We start from the raw sequence: 20,539 nt of genomic DNA, 5'->3' as shown, positions 1-20,539 counted from the left end.
CAGTCTGAGCAGACAGTACTTTCTGTGGTGTGTTGTCTGCTGAGGAACTCTTGCATTTCTGCCCTGAAATATCTGTGCATTGCCAAGGATTCTGAGGAATATTACACAATGCACAGTTGGCTTATGCAAGATACAAATTAAGCCTGCTAAGCCGTACCATCTCCCCTCAGAACACATTTTAAACAAGGGGTCCCCCATCTTGTTAAGCTTGTCAGCACCTTTGGAATTTTGAGAAAGGGAAGTGGGGCCACCAGAAAATGGCTGCCATGAGAGGCGAGGCCCATCACGAAATGGCATGTAATAATTACAATGAATAGTATCATGGTGCCTGACCTGTGAAGGTGGAGTGTGCCGCAGCAGTCGCAGTGCTGGACTACAACTGTAGAAACCTAGGTTCAAATCTTCGCTCTCCCATGAATCTGTGCTTTTTGTATTTCATGCTTTTGTAACCTGTGGCTAGACTGCTGTAACATGCTTTAAATTGGGGTGCCCTTGAATACAACCCGGAAACTGCAACTGGTTCAGAATATGGCAGCTCGATTACTGCTTATTGTTGGGAACTACATTGGCTGCCATTTTCCAAGTTCAGTTCAAGGTGCTGGTGATAACCTTTAAAGACCTTCATGGCCTCAGATCCATATCCCTGAAGGACCGTCTTTCCCCATGTCTCCATGCACCGTGATCTGCATGATATCTTGTTGTTTTGCCACGTAAGGTGGCCCATTTAGCATCTACCACAGTCCGTTCTGTCTTCATATTGGCTCCCTCTTTGTGGAACGGGCTTCTTGAAAGGGTTTTTGGGAGGTGCTGTGAGATCGTTTTATTTCCAAAGGTTTTTAGTGGAGTTTATGTTGCAGGCATTTGTTGCGGGGGAGGGGTGTTCAAGAGGTTTTATTGTGTTTTGTATGCTTTGAATATTTGGCACTTTAAGCTGCCTTGAGCACAAGGGAAAGGCAGGACATAAATATTTTAACAAATAAATAAAATATAATGAAACATACTAGGTGAGTCTGAGCTAATCACTCTCTCTTAGCCTAACATACCTCACAGGGCTGTTGTGGGGAAAAACAGGGGAGAATAATAACATCCTGATATTCCTCAGAGAAGGAAGGGTGGAATTAAAATACAATAGACAAAAATATTCCTAAACTGCGTATTAAGGTTAGATCCCTGATATAGAGGACAAGTTTTTGATAGCAGTTTTGGGCATGAAGTTGTGTAAAAAAAACAGTTTCTGACCCTAACCAGCTAAGAATTTAGTAGGAAACTTTCTTTCTAACCTCCATCTATAAAGTAGGAATAATTCTGATGCACCAGTTTTTTGGGCAGGAAAAATCATGCGAGCCAATGTTCATATTCACCTGGAGCTGAGGTATCAATCTAAACAAATACATTTTCCAAGTGCCACAAACAATTGAATCCTCTCTCACTAATTGGCTGAGCATCCCTTACTAATTGTGCTTGCAAGTATGGACACAAACCCCTCTATCTTCCTTCCTTTTTGATCTAAGACATGCAAAGTACCGTTATCAAAACTGAGAACTAGGTTTGACCGTACAACATCGATCTATACTAATAGCAGCTTTACTGGAGGAGCTTTCGAATGTTCTAGAGAGGCCAACATACCCATAGCCATCTCCCATCATTCTACATTTTGTGGAACAATTCAAAACCCAAAGATTAGTGGGTGAAGGTAAATGTCCCCAATGTTCTATTTTTTTTAAAAACCCTCCCCAAACAAACCCCACCCCAAAACAATCCCTTTCCAGCCCTGTTAAAAGTAGAAAAGAGTTTTGTGGAGTACACAGATGGGTTAATCTCATTCCATGTTCTTGCCCTTTCTTGAGCTCGAAGAATCCCTTTAGACTTCTCTTTCCCTTTACATTATTCTGGTGCAAAGAGTCTGATAGTCATCTCCAGAATTTTTCTCAACTTCCAGCGGGACTAACGGAATGGGGATGTTTTGTTCACCCATAACGGTCTCGTACGGAGGGGCTGCCTCCATTATAAACGACGACGATGAGGAAATGGAGGAGAGAGGCTGCTGAGGGTCTTGCGGGCCTACTCTGTAGTCAGCAGCCTGTTCTGTAGTCCCAGGAGTCACTTGCTCACCCGAAGGAATGTTTATCGCCATGTCGCTCCTTTGATAAGGGTCTGTCAGGGAGTACGGCGGAGGGTCATCTGTAGGAATGTAAATTTGGGCTGCTCCTGGCCCTACACACTCGTCGTAGCTGAAAGGAAACCAAGATTCCTGTTAAATGTGCTGCAGAAGCAGAATAGACACATGCGGGGTAGTGGGGATAGAAATTAATGCTTCAACTGGTGCAAAATTCTGTAGCTCATCTGTAAACGGGCTGGTTACAGGGACACAATGGGTACCACTTTTTAAGAGAGAGGTGGGTTTCTTTTGACCTTCCAAAAGCCTATGCTGGGGATTGTGAAACCTCTGCACACAAAAGCCATGCAGGTCACTGGGCTGCAGAGTGGCCAGATGGGGCAATATCAGGTAGATAAGCTGGTAGGATCCAACCCTTTGTTCCGATCTGGCTCAATGGCCTGGGCCCAGTATGCCTTAGAGACCACCCTTTCCCATATAAACTTCCCCTCAGATTAAGGGCAAACTCTGCTCTTTATATCTTTGATTCCATCCTGAGGTAAAATCTGTCTGTCAGCTATGCTGTTTAAAGCTCTCTATAGCCTAGGACCGGATTATCGGACAAAACATCTTTCATATACGTCTTTGTGTTCTTCCGGATCTAGAGATGAGGCTCTGTTCTATGTCTCTTTGAATCATTTTAACTGCTTATGACATAAAGCCTTTAGAGGGCCTGGGCCCAAAGTAACTTTTGCCCTGTGAGCTTTCCTTAGGTTAAATCCCTCCACGCACAGAGCAGGAAAGACTTTTTTGTTGTGGCTTCCTTGGATCAGCCAGCTTGAGGAAAGACTTCTCAGTACTGCCACTACGTGTTTTGTCAGCGATGAAGACCTTTTTATTGACAAAGGGCTCTCTCACACACTAGCACACACCCACCTTGCCTCAAGTTAATGAAGGCATATATAAACAGGGCTTCACTGCCCCACATGGGAATTTTATGGGCCATCCTCTTCAGACACGCATGTGTTCCCTTTCCAGCAACAAACCAAAACGTTTATTTGCACGGTGGTTGAATTGTGTGCAGTTTTTGCTAAACTGCTATTTCTTCTTTTTTACTTCTAGTACATATTGCTTATTGCTTTGTGCCTTCATTCCATTTTAGTGTTTTTATGGGATTCTTTTTGATATCAGATGCGGATGATGGAAACTCAGCATTAGAAAGTCAGAAATCCTTTAAATAATTTAGAGAAAGACAAAGAATACAATAAAATATCTGAGATTAGAGCCAGCTCTCTGAAGCTTCAAGAAGAACCAAGAATGGAGGGGAAGAGCACTCTTTCAGTACCAGATAACACACTGCACCTAGCTATTATTCGGTGGCCACCTTATAAGCATTTACAGTATAACTTACTGCATATGGAGACTGCTTTCCATATTGACCTTAGGAAATGCAGTATGAAAGATTTAATTAAAAAAAATCAAGTAAATAAGATCCTGTAATTCAGAACCTCAGTGCATATATTTGGGTGTAAATCCCATTGATTATGACAGAATTTACCTCTGAGTAAATGGTTTAGGGTCATAATCCTAGTTTGAAAATCACCAAGAAGCCGTTCTTATTCATTACCGCTCACAACCCTGAGGCTAATGTGGAATTAATGTTCTCTGAACATACACATGTTCCAGCCCTGACAGCTAGGGGTTCTGCTTCATTGGTTTCTAATGGGTAATTAAGACTGCAAGCACTTTTCCTGTGTCCAGAGGACTCTGGAAGGCAGCGAGACATAGGTTGTGTTCCTGAAACATGGAAACAATAATAGGAAGATCCCCTGGAGGAAGCAAGAGGGTTGGGCTTATGATTCAGTACAAAACATACTTATTTTTGCAGCACACTAAGGGAGAGAGAGGGCAGTGTACACATTTATTAAGAAATAAATTAGACTGAAAATTAGACTGCTGAAACCCCCCCTGGTATCCCTCAAGGATCCCTATTCTCAGGAACAGCATTTCATAGAGATGACTGGGCTCTTGGGGAGGGGACAGGAGGCAGGAAAGTTCCATTCCGATGATGGAAAGTTAGGTTTGGATTCAACTTAATGAATCACTCCCCAAAACAGCACTATGGAATTCCCTGAGAAAAACCAGCAATGTCAGTTTGATTATGAACATCTTGATCATGTTGGATTTAGCTCACTTACCGCCAGTTCCTCTAGTTCTGTATCGTTTTTGTCCCACGATTCTCAGCATAGCCCTTTTGAGTGGTCAAAATGAATGCTTCCTCCCTTTTTCACCAGCAGAAAAACTGTTTGGACATCCAACCCATCATCATTTGCAACAGTAATTGGAATGCGGGCTTTTCTACACACTCAACTTGCTCCTGATTTTCTTAGCAGCAGATCCCCAAGTATTGAAATCGGTTTGGGTACGGTTCTTATGCTTATCTGCCCTCCCTTTGAATGTTTACAGTTGTGAGGTCGGTTTATTTTGTTCTGCACATGACTTAAAATAATCAAGATTTTCAAGTGGTGGTGCGGTCATCATCGGTGACATCATCGGTGACGTCACAGCAACCCTCTTTTATTTTTTGCACATGCTTATATTGATAGATAGAAGGGCTGAATTTTTAAAAAAGATTGAAAATGAACACATGGGGAAAACTACAAAGGGAGCAGCTCTGCCACCTATACCTAAGCCCCCCCTTGTTCAAACTGGAGAGCCCAGGAGGCACTGGTGGAGCAAACTGACCTGTGTCGGGAGGGATGCTGGAGCGGAAGGGGCTATGTGTTTTTCAAACCATGGTGCTTTTTCTGGTGCCAAAAGTGGCCACCCCCCATTTTCCAGGGCCCCCAAGGCTTTTACATTTTTTAAAAACCATCAATTTCATATTGATAGACTATTGTAATAATAGATACAATAGATTCTCTGAATTCACAGCTTTCATCTTTTTTTTAAAAAAAGGAACTCTAGCCCCTTCCCTTGAGGAAAAGGGAAAAGGCATATCTCCACAATGGAACAGGCTGGAGGCTTACTTTTTTACTAAATGAAAGCTGGGATATCACAGAACCTATTGCATCTATTATTACAATCATAGGTCAATCTATTGATATCAAATTGATGATTTTTTAAAAAAATAACTCTCTAGTTCCTTCTTTTCCAGAGATAAATGGAAAAAGGCTTATGTTTACAAGGGAATGGGATACAGACTTTCTTTTCAATTAAAGCTGGGAATTCAAAAAACCTGCTGCACCTATTACTACAATGCTATGTTGATACAGCAATGTGAAATTGGTGATTTAAGAAACAGAGATCAAAACAAAACCAGGAAGGAGGGAAAGGAAGGTGTAGTGGTTGAAAGCGTGGGATTCTAATCTGGAGAACCAGGTTTGATTCCCTACTCCTCTACTTGAAGCCAGCTGGGTGAGCTTGGGTCAGTCACAGCTTCTAGGTGCTCTCTCAGCACCACCCACCTCATAGAGTGATTGTTGTTGTGGGGATAATAATAACATACTTTGTAAACCACTCTGAATGGGTGTTAAGTCATCCTGAAGGGTGGTATATAAATCAAATGTTATTATGTTATTATTATTTATGTCCAGTCATCAAAAGGTGAGTTGGAGTCTGGTGGGAATGGGCGGGGCAAACAAAACTGAAAGAAACATTATGCATGAGTAAAATATTGACTCAAAATCAGCTTCCAGAAAAAGATTGGGGTGAGAGTGGTCTCAAAAGAACCAAGAAAAAAACTGGGGGACCCCTCCCCCCAAAGTGGGGAGGGAACTAAAGGCAAAAAAAATACATGAGGAAATCAGGGGATATGTTAAAGTAGTATGGTGCCAGAACCAATGGGAAAATCCTGTGCAGAAAATCCCCACATCACATATAGAATAATGAGTCTGAGGGCCAAGCTACAAGTGGCGAATGACACTTGAACGGCAAGTGGATTGAGTGAAGGGCAAGTGAACAGGGAGAAATGCACTTGCTGTTCAAGTGTCATTCGTCACTTGTAGCTTGGCCCTCAGTAAGGTTCTCTTTGTACATTCCTTGGTATTCTTCCGTCTCTTCTTGTCCCGCTGCATTTGACTGAATGGTAGGTTAAGTGTTTATTTAATAGATGGGAGGGGAAAAGATACAATAGAGACCCCCACCCTCACTGAACTTCTGAGGCTCAGGAAGCAAAACCGTTTTGTATCATCAGTCACCTTATGTCATATGTCATGGTAGAGGGTCTATTAAGTAGGGACTGTTGCTTTGGAAATACAGAAGAGCTTATTTAATGGGGTCATTCATAAATTCATTCACTGATATATTTATTTATTTAAAAGACTGATGTCCCACAGCCTGCAGAATCTGCCCAAAGCTGATACCAACACAAAATAAAACAACAGAAATGCAACTTAATTTTTTCTTAAAGCCATGCAAATAACTCAATAAATGAAACAAACTGAAAACGGCATCAATAAAACCCATTAAAACAGTATCCGGTAGGGAGAGAACAAGGCAAAAATGATAAAATACAGCCAGGTATGCAGATTGTATCGTACATGGCCAAAAGCCATTGTAAGATGAGTCTACATAAAACATGAATGACAGAAGATGACAAATAAAAACAATCATCAAGATAGGTAGCAAATCATTTTATGTTGTTCTGCCTAGGGAATTGATCCATAAATCTCCATCCTTACTAGCCTAAGTTCTGTTACACCAGGAAGAAGATAAATCAAAATCATATCAATATCAATACAGAAAACAGTTCCCCCATAAAAGCTTCTTCATACCCAAACAAGTATAATTGTTAAAATATTCTATGCTCTAAATGAGTTATGTATGTTACTAAGAAGTATGACTTTCAGACACAACTCTTACATGAATTTTCTGAGTGGCCAAAGTATATAAAGCCATCATATGGGCAACATGTGTGCATGCATCTGCAAGATGGATGGACTCTAAATAAGGAGTCTGTCCACATTGTGCAACAGGTTGGTGTTGACCTTTAAAGCCCCAGAGGGTTTGGGACCAACATACCTGAAGGAATGCACGGTTATGAACCTACCTGACCACTATGGTCATTTTCGGAGACCTTGCTTTGGGTGCCCCTGCTTTCTGAGATGAGGCAGGTGGCAACCCAGAAGAGGGCCTACTCAGCTGTGGCACCAAAACACTGGAACTGGCTCCCCTGGGAGATTCGTCTGTCACCTTCTGTTGCCATCTTCCACCAGTAGGTGAAGACTTTTTTGTTTCATTTGGCATTCCTTCAGTGATCCCCTTTTTGTGCCCAATGTTTTGTTTTAACTGTTGTTTTTATGTCTTTGTATGTTTTTAAGCTCTGGTTTTTAACTGTTTTAATGATGTGTTGATGTTGTTGTTATTGTTTTGGTTGGTTTTAATGGTTTTAAAATGTGATTTTAGTATGTACATTTTAAATTCTAAGCCGCCTTAGTGGCCCTTATGAGGGCAGAAAGGCAGGATATAAACTTTGTTGAATAAATAAAATAAAAATAATAGTAGAGAAACAAACGAATGGTAAGTGTGATGCTAAAGAAATCATAAACAGATGCAGGGAGTTGAAAAAACAAAAAGAAAATAATCCCCAGAATACAAACACTTTCTTCTGTTTTTGTGAAATGCTTTTCATTACTGTGTGGGAAAGGAGCAGCAGCAATGTGACAGTATGATTCAGGGAATTGAAAAGTTGGATAAAAACTAGTAGCTCAATCCTAAATAGAGTTATACTTTTCTAAGTCTACTGACTGCATTGCAACTCTGTTTAGGATTGCAGTATGAACCAAAGAACCGTTTTCTATATTTACAATGATATGATTTCGATTTTCCTTCTTACTGATATGACAGGACTTAGACTGGTGAGGATGGAGATTTATCGATCAATTCCCTAAGTAGGACATCATAAAATGATCTGCCATCCCTAGCACACTTTTGTAGTAGAGATACAGGTCCCCAAACTGCAATGAGCAACCATTCTGCTTCTTGTCTGTTTTGTTGTTGTGTTTAGGGTTATGTCTTCCAAAGACTCCAGGAGGAACAGGGCATTGAACATTCAAAGTGATTTCATATACTCGTTGCAGAATGTAGATTTTCTGATTACCAACTCTCGTCTTTGGAATTCTAAATGGATTTTATGCTGCAGGCATGGCTAGGAACCTGAGAGAAGTGTCACATTGCACTTCTGAGGGTCTGAAATTTTGACACTCCTGCAATGGCGAGCAAATGCGCCCCTGGAAGTGTTTAAGCACATGAAATAGTTGACGAAGGGTTGTCAAGCTGTCATTTGGTCACTTTTGCTTTGTGTCTATCGCTTTTTAAAATACCTCTCGTGTCAATTCCATCTGACATGCTCGTAAAGAGCTTGGATCCATGAGAAAGCCATTAATCCACCTAAAGAACATTCATGAATATCACCACTATCTAGTTAGGGTTGTCAAGACAAATTGATGGCATGGGCTCCACTGGACTGCTTGGTGAGCACGGCAAGATTGTAGCAAAAATAATAATCATCATCAAACCACCCAAATGAGGCCTGTAGCGATATTCTTAAATCTAGTGTGAGAACCAATTAGGAATGCAGATAATCAAATTGAGTCCTAAATGAGATTTTTCGCAGCTCATGCATCAAAGCAATTAAATGATTAACACCCCTAAGGCATTTTTCATAAATTAATTTCCCAATTAGAATTTTATATAAATAGTATTTCTGCCCTGGGTATCCTTCAGGAGGGGAAAAAAATATACAGATGCATCCTGTAGAGTGTGGAATGGTAAGCAGGCCTCCGGAGGGCTCAACCCTCCCTGGGATACCTGCTCTGAATTCTGACAGCTGCTTTGCTCAGGGCCAAACTACATGTGATGTTGAACTTCTGAGACTGGAGGTCTGGCCAATGCAATCAGCGTTGAAAGCAGTAATGAAGTAATGGTGGGGAAAATATGGTTCTGAGTCTGGGCACAGGGGAAGTAGGGGAATAAGATTTCTTGAAGATTGAAATTTTCCTAGTTTAGGAAATCTCTGATCTAATCACAAGTTCTTGTGATGTCTGATTACATTTTTTTTCTTGCTCACCAACCAGGATTCTAATCCAAGATTCCAGGCATGTTCATAATCCCAGAGGAGGCAGCCATGGTAGGCTTTACGTAATAGTCCAGTAACATCTTAGAGACTAAAAAAATGTATTTCGGCACAAGCTTTCGTGAGACAGGGCCAAACTAGATATGGCAGCGTCCTCCGTCTGCCACAGAGATGCTTCCACCTTTTAAAATCGTTTCAAAATGGCAGTAGCATCCTCATAGTGGAAACGAGGGCTCGCTTCATCAGCTGCACAGAAGTGGACATTCGTTAGGTCTAGTAGAAGGGTGGGTGCTACAAGGAGTAAATATAAATATACTTCAATTTTTTAAAACATGAAAAATCATCCTACTTGCAGAAAGCACACACAAATGTTGGACTCATCAGTTGTGTGCGATATTTGATTTTTTTGCAAAGAAAAAAAGTAAAAAAAAAAGATGATTTTCTTATTTGTCTCGGTTGTGTGGAGTGAAAAACAGTTCATTGAAGAATTCATACTATGTGGAATAGGCAGCAAACGGGCCCTTTTTCACAATAGGATTCCCACTGAAAATCCATTTGTTCAGATCCGTAGTTCATAATTGATCACACTGATTAACTCATTCTTCATGAGGCTCTATTAATAAAACAGTTCAGCCCTACTTTTTTATTTTTCTTGCCTGCCTGCGCATAAGAAAATGTAGCAGGTAACACAAGCATTCTGCATTCCACAAACTGTAAAAAAACAACAACCCTTAAGCTGCAGGGGATTGAGAGCTGTGCATTTAAGTTGCCACCTTCAGGAACTATTACTCATCTCTCCTACCAATTCCTCTGACATAATGCTCTGCTCCATGGGAGTGCTTGGGGAAATTATTCCTGCAAAGGAACACATATGTGGAAAATGGTATGTTACGATTAAAAATCTACATAGTTTTGACTTTAGGGAAGGGAAAAAGCCAAGGGATTATCATTAGTCTTTCAAAAAAAAAAATTACACCTGGATTGGGAGTTCCAGTGAGATGAAAATCCAGGGGTACAATCCAAGGTTGCTTTGTGCTGAGCTGGCACGTGTAGCTGATGTGGGCGTACATGTGCACCAGCGCTCATTTGAAGCCCTGCTCTATACACCGAACAGAATGAGGTGAAAGAATTCTGAGGTGGGAGAAATGAGCCTTATTCCTTCAGATGGGGAGATCCCATTTTTAATGCTCTCTCATGTTAAGACTCCCTTACAAATAAAAAAAAAAAGTACATACCATGATGAAAGAGTCTGGCCTAGTTCCTTACATGCTGTGTGGTAGTTTTTCCATTCCCAGGCATCTTTGAAAAGTATAATCCCTTTGCCTGTAGTCTGAAGTGGTACACTCCATTCTGCCACCTGATTCCCACCTCATTTTGCTGCATACTTGGACTGGGCTGGAGATCCACCCCCTGGAAAATAGGGTTACCAACCTCCAGGCAAGTTCTGGAGTTCTCCTGGAATTACAACAGATCTTCAGACTACAGGGATCAGTTCCCCTGGAGGAAATGACTGCTTTGGTCAGACTCTATGGCTTCCCAGCCCAGCTGAGCTTCCTTTCCTCTAAAACTCCACCCAACCATCTCCTCCCATCTTCTGTTTAAAGCTTTGCGTATATGCAGGGGTCATTTCACAGAAAAAGAGCTGGAGGAACTCTTTAGCATAACTCATTAGTACAACTCAATAGCATGTGCCACACCCCTTGACATCACCAGAAATGTGTCATTAGCATAATTGATTTGCATAAGCCACACCCCCTGACATCACCTATCCTGGCTGTTTTGGACCCAATCCTGGCCATTCAGGGCGGAATTGGGCCCAAAACGGCAAAAAGGGGCTGAAAATGGTCAGGATCGGGCTGCTGCTGAGCGGGAGAGTGATCTACTACTCGTCAGAGGCCTGATCCAGGCCATTTCAGCCCCAATCCAGGCCGAAACGGGCTCAAAATGGCCAAGAGTCAGGTGGGCGGGGGCACCTGACGTGACTTCTTTGGGGAACTACCGGAACTGTGTTCCTGTGTGTTCCCCCTAAAAATGAGCCCTGCGTATATGTATCTCCATCAACTGAATGTAGCACATCATGCATCTGATGAAATGAACTCTGGCTCATGCAAGCTTCTGCCACAATGATCAGGTTAGTATTTAAGGCACCACAAGACTCTGATTTTGGCTGCAACAGACTAGCAGGCTATCCTCTCTGAAACAGGCAACGGGTTTCCAACCTGTACACTGCCAAAATGTAACTCTTCCACTATCTTCATACAGCACAGAATGATTCCTTCCCTCTCCCTGATAGGGAAAATATCATGTATGAAGTGGTTCTGTTTACTTTCTCCATCTGCTTCTAGGACCCTTATGGGTGGGACCATTCCAGCTTCCACTGGCCACATTTTCTGCTTCTTCTTTAAACCAGACCATTTTCATACCTGTTATCTATTTGATTTCTGGAGGCTTGCTCTTTGGATCCCAGAACGTACATCTACCTGACAGATACAAACGAACACACACTGGGTAAGACAACTTCAACATCACTCAGGTGACCTTGAGGCCGCTTGACTCTGGAGTTACAGAAAGAGGAGCAAAGTCACGTGTGTGAAAAACTTTGCCCTCAATTATTCTGGTCTCCGACACTGCTCAATGACTCTCATTCCTCAGCCTTCTTAACCCTGTTCTCCTATCTGAGAGCCAGACAAGAGAGACCATCTATTACCTTGACACGCTGCTGTAACTACTTGCACCCGGTAGAAGAGCAACAAATGGAAATCGGTAAAAGAAAGCACGTCGCATCCTTCTACATCCCTAAGGGGTGTGTGTGTTGTTATAGTTGATTCAGTGAAGAGGCACCAGCTGGCCAAGACGCCTCAGAGAGATTGGATGCAAGAGAGTTCTCATGTTCTCAAACTCCTGCAGCCTTTCCACAAATAACACACCTGGCTGGAGAAATAATGCTTCTCCCTCTCCTCTTTTCCCTATGTTTTATTAGTCAAGTGTTTCCCCCCTAGCTCAGTCTTATTTTCCAATCCAGTACCATGGTTTCTCATCTTTTATAAATCCAGAGGAGTTAGCTGTGTTAGTCTGCATTCGCAAAATAGTAGAGTTCAGTAGCTCTTTAAGACTAACCAACTTTATTGTAGCATAAGCTTTCAAGAACCAAGCTCTGAAAAGCTTATGCTACAATAAAGTTGGTTAGTCTTAAAGGTGCTGCTGGATTCTTTACTATTTTGCATCTTCTATAAGTAAGTAAGTAAGTAAGTAAGTAAGTAAGTAAGTAAGTAAGTAAGTAAGTAAGTAAGTAAGTAAGTAAGTAAGTAAGTAAGTAAGTAAGTAAGTAAGTAAGTAAGTAAGTAAGTAAGTAAGTAAGTAAAATAAATTTCACCCTCCAAATAAAAAGGAACACACAGTTCATTACACCCTCCATCCCACATGAAATGCTGTTCTTGGGAGACGGGAGACCCTGAAGAAAGACATAGTGGAGGTGGTCTGTGATGGAAGGAGGAACAGGCAGAAATTGCCAGTTGAGTCTGGATCCAACCCATAGCAGTGCCTGTAAAGTGTGTGTGTTATGTGCTGTCAAGTCACTTTCGGCTTATGGCAACCCTATGAAATTAATTTCTTCCCAAACATTCTATCATTAACAGCCTTGCTCAGGTCTTGCACACTGAAGGCCGCGACTTCCTTAATGAGTCAGCTTGTAAAGTACCTGTATATTTTTTTCTGGGGGTGGTGGTGGAAGTAATAATAACTAATAATAACTGTGCTTATATACTACTCCTAGGCAGATCAGTTCCCCACCCAGAGCGGTGATCAAAGTCAATGTTGTTATTTTCCCCATAATTCAGCTGGGGAGCTGGAGATGAGAGGAGCGGCTTACCCAAGACCACCTACTGAGCTCATGGCAGTAGTGGGATTCGAATCAGCAGGGTGATGATTCGCAGCCCAACCACTTCAGCCACTGTAAGAGACAGAGAGCGTGAAGACAGGCAATACCTCTACCCGCATGTCATAGCCCCAGTATAAATCAGGCCTCTCTTGAGAGTTAAAAATAATCCAGTGGGAGTTCCATTAGCAGATCCTCTTATTGTCGTGTCTACTCCCCCACCTGCAGCAGCAGCAGCAACAATATTTGATTTATATACCACCCTTCAGGACAACTTAACACCCACTCAGAGCGGTTTACAACGTGTTGTTATTATCCCCACAACAATCACCCTGTGAGGTGTGTGGGTCTGAGAGAGCTGTGACTGACTATGGGGAATCAAACCTGGCTCTCCAGATTAGAGTCCTGCCACTCTTAACCACTACACCAAATAAGGGAAGAAAAATATTGGAACATTCTGTAGGATTGTGATAAGGATTTATGTGATATTACCTGAGATCCCAAGAGGATTCTGCAAGGGACATACCTTAACTCAGTAGAATTCCCCCCCCTTCATATGGCTGATTCCCATCACATAACAAAAACACCAGTTTCAAATCCTTTTGCTATGAGCCATGTCAAGTTGGTTTTAGAAGAAAAAACATATCTAAAATACCTTTGGACTCACAGAACTCAGTGGTCCTTTGGATCCTGGAAAACATGTGAAACATTTTGCTCACTCCATAAAAACATCAATATATGCTTGCATTCTCCTGACCTGAATGGCTCAGGCTAGCCCAATCTTGTCAGATGTCGGAAGCTAAACCATGGTTAGCACTTGGATGGGAGATCACCAAGGAAGAAAGACTAGGGTTGCTACACAGAAGCAGGCAACAGCAAACCACCTTTGAACATCTTTTGCCTTGAAAACCCAACGGGACTGTTGTAAGTTGGCTGCGACTTGACAACACTTTCCACCACCACCAGGCTTGCATTATGACTGCAGTTATTCAGTAATAAACTGGCTCACAGGAAGGATGGTGACTCCTGCATAATGAAAACTGGCTACTGTTTTTATTAGAGGGAATAGCTACAACTCCCTGTAACTTCTCTCTTGTCCTTAAAATAAATATGGAAGCCCAACTTGATTTACGTAACACAACACGGAGGCCTGGTTTCATGTTCAAGAAAGTCATCCATGAATGACAGAAACAAAATAACGTATTCAAAATGTGTTTACCGTGGAGGGGAGTCAGGATGCAAGATGTTGACCTGAGACAGGGTCTCCACATAAGAACTGAAATCCAGCGCTGGTGGGAACTCATCAATGCAACTGGATCTTAGTTCTCCAACTGAGCCGCCGTATGAGAAGCCATCTGGAGCTAGAAGACAGTAACAAACTGTCAGTAAGATCCCTAAACATGGCACCCCACTGATTTGGTTTCCCAGTAGCCATTTGTTTCTTTCTTCAAATGAGATCTCCTGTTCTGGCTTTCCTCCACCTCACTGGAGCAAGAGGAGATCCAGAAGATCCCATATCTGCAGGGAGCATCCATTCAGAAAGAACTGCCTTCATCATAGAAGGATGTTTGGTTTGCAATCTCTCAGCATTTGGTGATTGCTCCAGCCCTCCATGGCAGCCATTTTGGGGTGGCATCCTCTCCTTAAAATTCCAAACCTTTGATGCTGAGGTACTTTTCTCAGTTTTCCCTCTGGATTTTGTGAAACAACCTTTTATGTACTTTCCCTTTTCTTAATAAAGTCTCTCCACCACCCTGGAGATAACAGTTTATCATGCCTTGTTTTCCTCTCAGTACTGTTTACATAATTCATGCATCTCCCTCCAGTAGCTAAGGATTTTTGAAATTGATAATGGAGAGAGTCAGAGAGCATTTCTGTCTACTCTTTGTGCGTGACCCTAGTTGACAGTGGTGGATAGCAACACCAGGGGTTTTCCCCCCCAGCTGCTTTGGGAGCACAGCAGCAGAAGAGGGAGCAGAGAGGAGCAGTTTCAGGACGGCAAACTCAGCTCTAGCAAATGCTAGCCTCTCCCCATCCTTTCCATTACAGCAGTGTTGAAATGATTCCCTTCTGCCATTTTGCCCTTCAACCGTGCTGTTCAATTGCTTAGGCTGAGAGAGGCTGACTGGAGACTTTTCTGTTGGACTACCCCACACATTTGACAATGAGCAGAAGTTTGTGTTGGGCCCAAACTAGACCTGAGAGTGGCACGTGGTGCTTAAATAGGGAGTGTGAGTAAACTTTGGGCCCTCTGGGCCTCAGATGGACTCACACTCTCTTCTTTTTCCTCACAGAATCCAGGTTTAGTTTGTTTCTCTCAGAAACCCCTCATACATACATCTTTCTCGCAAATGTATAAGAGGTTGGCTGTGCCAGTTTAAACCGCAAAGGGGGTAAATGGATGGGAGGGGGGTATTCAACCACACCCGTACTTTCCTTCCTATAGCAGCTTTCCCCATATACTTCTCCCCCAGCCAAGCATACTTTCAGGACTGAAGCTTGGTTAAAAAGCCACGATTGAAGGTTTTGTGAATGTCACCCGTCTGTCCCTCCAGCTATAAAACATGGAAACCCACCCTCCTATTTCTAGGGTTGAACTGAGGTAGCCTTTTTTGTTTCTTTTTGAGTTCATATCCTGTCTCATTTCCATCTGCCTCATTCTTGTTATGGTCATCAGTGATTCTTTGATTTCATCTTTGACATCATTTCAACACGCGCACCGTTTACATGTTGCTAATGCGCAAATATAACCTTTTAAAAGTGCTTATTTTTAACCAAAACTGAATCTGGCACAGGATAATCGGTGTGAAAATAAGGACTCCGGCCTCTTTCTCACAAAATTAAAATGGGGGATTTTCAATTCAAAGCAGCAATCTTGTGTAATGCCGTCTCATCTGTATCTCCAGGTATTTGGGACAGATCTGGATTTTAATTTACAGATCTGCTCCTCTCATGTTGTCATATGAGGAGAAGTGGAATAATAAAGTGTGAGTGATCTGAAAATGTGCTCCCGGTGGGTGTAAAACATGAAGAGTAGTCTTACTATAACTGGCATCTCTCCTCAAGTGGGGATGTCGCAACCGTCTATCTTTTCGTAGGCTGCCGATGAAGATAGTCACGCAGGAGAGGAACAGCACCACGCCAATCACCATGCCAGCCACCATAACGGAAGAGCCCATCAAATTCGTGTCGCTGCTGTGTTCAGTGTAGTGAGAAAGCTTGCTAATGGGGCTACTCTGGTTCAAGTGAATGTCTACACAGTAGAGAAACAGGGAGGAAAAACAGATTTGAAAACCCGGTCAAGTCACAAATTGGGCAGAACGAATGCTGATATGAGAGAAGCTACATTTTACCATCTCTACAGTTCAAGCCCTGTTTGCTTGGAACTAGTTATCTGTCAAATGGCTGCATTCTGTTGGAACTTAGAAGTGACATTCAAACAGCACCTACTGCTTTTATAACTACTTGTATTTAAAATAATTAACTTTTTAAAAATGTGGCATTCTTTATTAGGGCCCTTTAGTAGTCGATCAGAAGGTTTTTAATCAATGAATCTAACAATGCCATCTTAAACATAATTACACTGTTCTAAGTCCACTGAAGTCAAGATGCTTAGAATAGCGTAACTCTGCTTGGTATGGCTTTTAGCTGCAGCTTCTTTCCTATATTATAGCTTCCTTGATCTGCACAGTGTCTTGCATGTTGTTGGCAAAAATAAAATTGTTAGGAAGTAGCAAAAATTTTCTCCAAGTCCAGGGTACTTTTTTTTGCGATGTGGTGAGATCACCTGTCTTTCTTCCTTCAAGCCATTTCTTCCCTTTCTTCTTCACCTTTTTTCCTGCCACCCCTTTGCCACTATATGCTTGTTATTCATCTGTTAAAAATGTATATGCTGCCTCTACAGGGAACTAATCTGGGCAGCTCACAAAGCAAAAACAATATAATGAAATCATAAAAATAACAACTATAAAACAATCATTATCTAAACAAGCGGATCTATTCCCCTTTTTTAAAAAAAACCCACCTTTCCTCTAAGGAAGATTAGGGCACTGCACCAGTTTCCCCACACAACAACCCTATGAGGAAGGTCAGGTTTTTAAGACCACGCTGTGAACTTCATGGCCAAACAGGGATTTGAACCTGGGACTTTCCAGTCCTGATCTGATACTCTGACCACTACATCACGTTGGCTCTCCAGCCTTTTACGTCTTCTACATCTTATGTGCTCATTAAAAGGTAGGTAAAGGTAGTCCCCTGTGCAAGCACCAAGTCATTGACCCATGGGAGGATGTTGCATCATGACGTTTTCTTGGCAGACGTTTTAGGGGGTGGTTTTCCATTGCCTTCCCCAGTCATCTATACTTTACCCCCAGGAAACTGGGTACTCATTTTACTGACCTTGGAAGGATGGATGGCTGAGTGAACCTTGAGCCGGCTACCTGAACCCAGCTTCCGCCAGGATCAAACTCAGGCTGTGAGCAGAGCTTGGGCTGCAGTACTGCCGCTTACCACTCTGTGCCATGAGGCTCTATTGCTCCTTGGCATTACTCCTTGTAGAATGGCCCTGCTGACACACAAGAATCATTCTGCTTCGGGTCCTTGAAGAAGTCAAGATACTCAGTGGCTGACCCAGGTCTCTGCCCAACAGCACACCTCTCTCCTGAGCACACCCGACTCCCTGATGGGTTCTTTGCTTGTCTCTGAATATAAACATTGCCACCAGCCAGTCATTTAGAGTATCTCCTGCTAAAAGGGCACTCCTAGTATTCAGTCCCTGTCGCTGTTTACAGGCTCCGCCTAGTGCTCGAATCTCCCACTCGCTCTGATTAGCTCCTGCAAGGACACCTTACTATACGTGCGCATTCCCTGGATCTACTGACCAACCACCTCCCTTCCCCCGATGTCCTTTAAGTAACGTGCTCAAGTAGGGCTTAACATGGTTATGGGGAACCTTCCATACATTCAAAGTAATAAGAAATATATTAAAAAGAAAATGTCCACATGCTCACTCTGCACAATGACGGATCAGGCAAGAAGACAAAGTAAAGGCGCATACACAATCCTGTCCCTCCACTATATATATCCTAACTGTTGTTATTCTGTGTGTGTTATGTGCTGTCAAATCGCCTTGGACCTATGGCGACCGTATAAATGAAAGACCTCCCAAATGTCCTGTCATTAACAGACTTGCTCAGATCCTGCAAACTGGAGGGCGTGGCTTCTTTTATCAAGCCGAACCATCTCATTTTGGGTCTTCCTCTTTTCCTACTGCTTTCAGCTTTTCCTAGCATTATTGACTTTTCCAGAGAGTCTTGTCTTCTTGTGATGTGACCACAGCACAACAGCCTTAGTTTTGTCATTTTAGTTTCTAGGGAGAATTCAGGCTTGATTTGATCAAGTACCTACTTAATTGTCTTTTTGGCCATCCATAGTATCTGCAAAACTCCCCAGATGGAATCAGCCCAAATGGACCCTGTTCCCCTTGGGTCAAGGACATTTATCTCTTCTGTTTTCTTACCTCCCTTTGGTCAGTCCTTCTCTTCCTGTTATTCCCAGGAAAAGATACCATCTAGCATTTGGCATCCCTGTGTTTCTGTCCCCAGGTGTCACATTTCTGCCTGGGTGACACATGGCCTTTGATTTCTATTGCAGCCAACCTTAAGCACTGGGTGTTTGTGGGAGCTATCAGGGGGATGGCGGGATGGTGAGGCTTTGACCTTTCTTCAGTTCCTTATTCTTTTACTGACAGGGAAATTTCTTGGAATTAATGTGGCCCCCAAACTCTCAATTGCATGATGTAGCCCAAACTGGAGGCCATTTCTCCACACCACTCTATTCCACTAAGCACCCAGCACATTATCAAAATAAACAAACTGCTTTCCAGTATTGCTTGGAGTGGCTGCAATACCCTCCTTCCCTGCCTCTTCGTTTTAGAATCTCGATGAGGTGAGAGCACTGCTCTTTCCCTGTCTGGAAACTCAGACATTTGGTTTTTGCAGAATGTGCTATTCATTAATCAAGGCAAGAATGACGGGTGTGGGAAGGGGTGAGAAACAGACGATGGGGCCCTCCGACTTGGTATATGAAAAGGCAACCGAGCACAACCGATGAAGATTTTGTTGATCCTGCCTTCTGACCTGCTCCTATTCAGTGCTGATTTGCTATGGTTGAGAGTGACCAATTGGATTCTGTGCTCCCGGCTGAACTGTGAAATAAATCCCGCTGGCTGCTGTGCTTATCAAGGCTGCTATCAGCCTGTCTATTCCTGCCGCACAGGGATCCGCAAAATGAATCAAGAACTTGGCTCCCAAAGCTTGCCTGAGAAAAAGCTTCAATTTAGCAAAAGATGGTATAGCAAGGATGGAATGGAATTTAACTCTGGCTGTGCCACCGCTCAGGAATGTGGCTGTATTCAGAGGCAGCAGAGCTTTGAAAGCAGATGCATGGGGGCAAATCTACTGCCTTCACGCCCTGCTTGTGGACTTCCTAGAGGCATCTAGCTGACCTCTTAAGGAAACAGGATGCTGGACGAATGGGTTCTTGGCACGGCTTTTTTTCTGGGAAAAGAGGTGGTGGAACTCAGTGGGTTGCTCTAGGAGAAAATGGTCACATGGCTGGTGGCCCCACCCCTGATCTCCAGACAGAGGGGAGTTTAGATTGCCTTCCATGCAGCACGGAGGGCAATCTAAACTCCCCTCTGTCTGGAGATCAGGGGGCGGGGCCACCAGCCATGTGACCATTTTCAAGATGTTCCGGAACTGTGTTCCACTGCGTTCCAGCTGAAAAAAAGCCCTGGTTCTTGGTACAACCCAGCAAGGGTCTCTTTAGAGCCATAAGAGAAGTGACACAGCAGAACTGCCATCAGATATTCCTGCAGGCATACTGATTGTTCTTTATCCCCTTTTTCCTCCCAGCTTAGGACACTGTATGCAGATGAAAATAAATAGGTATCCTGCCACAGTACATTTGGTTTAAGTCAACCTTTTGTAATTAAAGAGCCAAGGAACCTCAAAATTCAGAGCAGGACATCAACAATGCGCTAATATAAGAAAGACCATGCACAGAACTGAAACTATACAACAGTACTGATCATTGTCATGTGGATTAATAATCTATAAAAGTCTCCACAGCCCAAACACTGGTTGTTGCCAGTCCTTTATTAGGAAATGGCATGAACAAGTAATCACAGTAATAAATACAAACAGGGAACACACACAGGAATACTGGCATATATATCTATGGATGGCTTGCATTTGGAATACTGGCAGCTGTTCACTTCTATCACAGTCCCGTCAAAACCTTTGCTAGCTATTTCCTTCCCTTACTGGTTTCTCCGGCACCCCACCTATACCTGCAATATCCCTTAACTTAAAGATCTGGATCTTTTTCTCTTTTTTTGAGTCGTATTTGATTCTGTATTGAGCCGGATTTGGCTCTAGAGCCACAGATTGTAGACCCCTCCTTTAAAGGGATGGCAATATATATATACACACAC

The 20,539-nt window shown here is 42.7% G+C and overlaps 1 protein-coding gene across 1 annotated transcript in view; it reads right to left on the bottom strand.

The window, feature by feature from the left end:
* Positions 1–1,771: 1,771 nt before the first annotated feature.
* The window catches only part of BEAN1 (brain expressed associated with NEDD4 1), a 51,993-nt gene continuing 33,225 nt past the window's right edge, over positions 1,772–20,539 (bottom strand). Inside the window, exons 4-6 of the mRNA XM_055000798.1 lie at positions 16,088–16,297; positions 14,264–14,405; positions 1,772–2,231 (exon numbers count right to left, since the gene is read on the bottom strand). Of these exons, the coding sequence (XP_054856773.1) occupies positions 1,880–2,231; positions 14,264–14,405; positions 16,088–16,297 (704 nt within the window). The 3' untranslated portion in view covers positions 1,772–1,879. The remainder of the gene's footprint in view (positions 2,232–14,263; positions 14,406–16,087; positions 16,298–20,539) is intronic.

Source organism: Eublepharis macularius, chromosome 16, assembly GCF_028583425.1.
Source record: "Eublepharis macularius isolate TG4126 chromosome 16, MPM_Emac_v1.0, whole genome shotgun sequence".
Taxonomy (NCBI): domain Eukaryota; kingdom Metazoa; phylum Chordata; class Lepidosauria; order Squamata; family Eublepharidae; genus Eublepharis; species Eublepharis macularius.
This window is presented reverse-complemented; position numbering and strand designations above follow the sequence as displayed.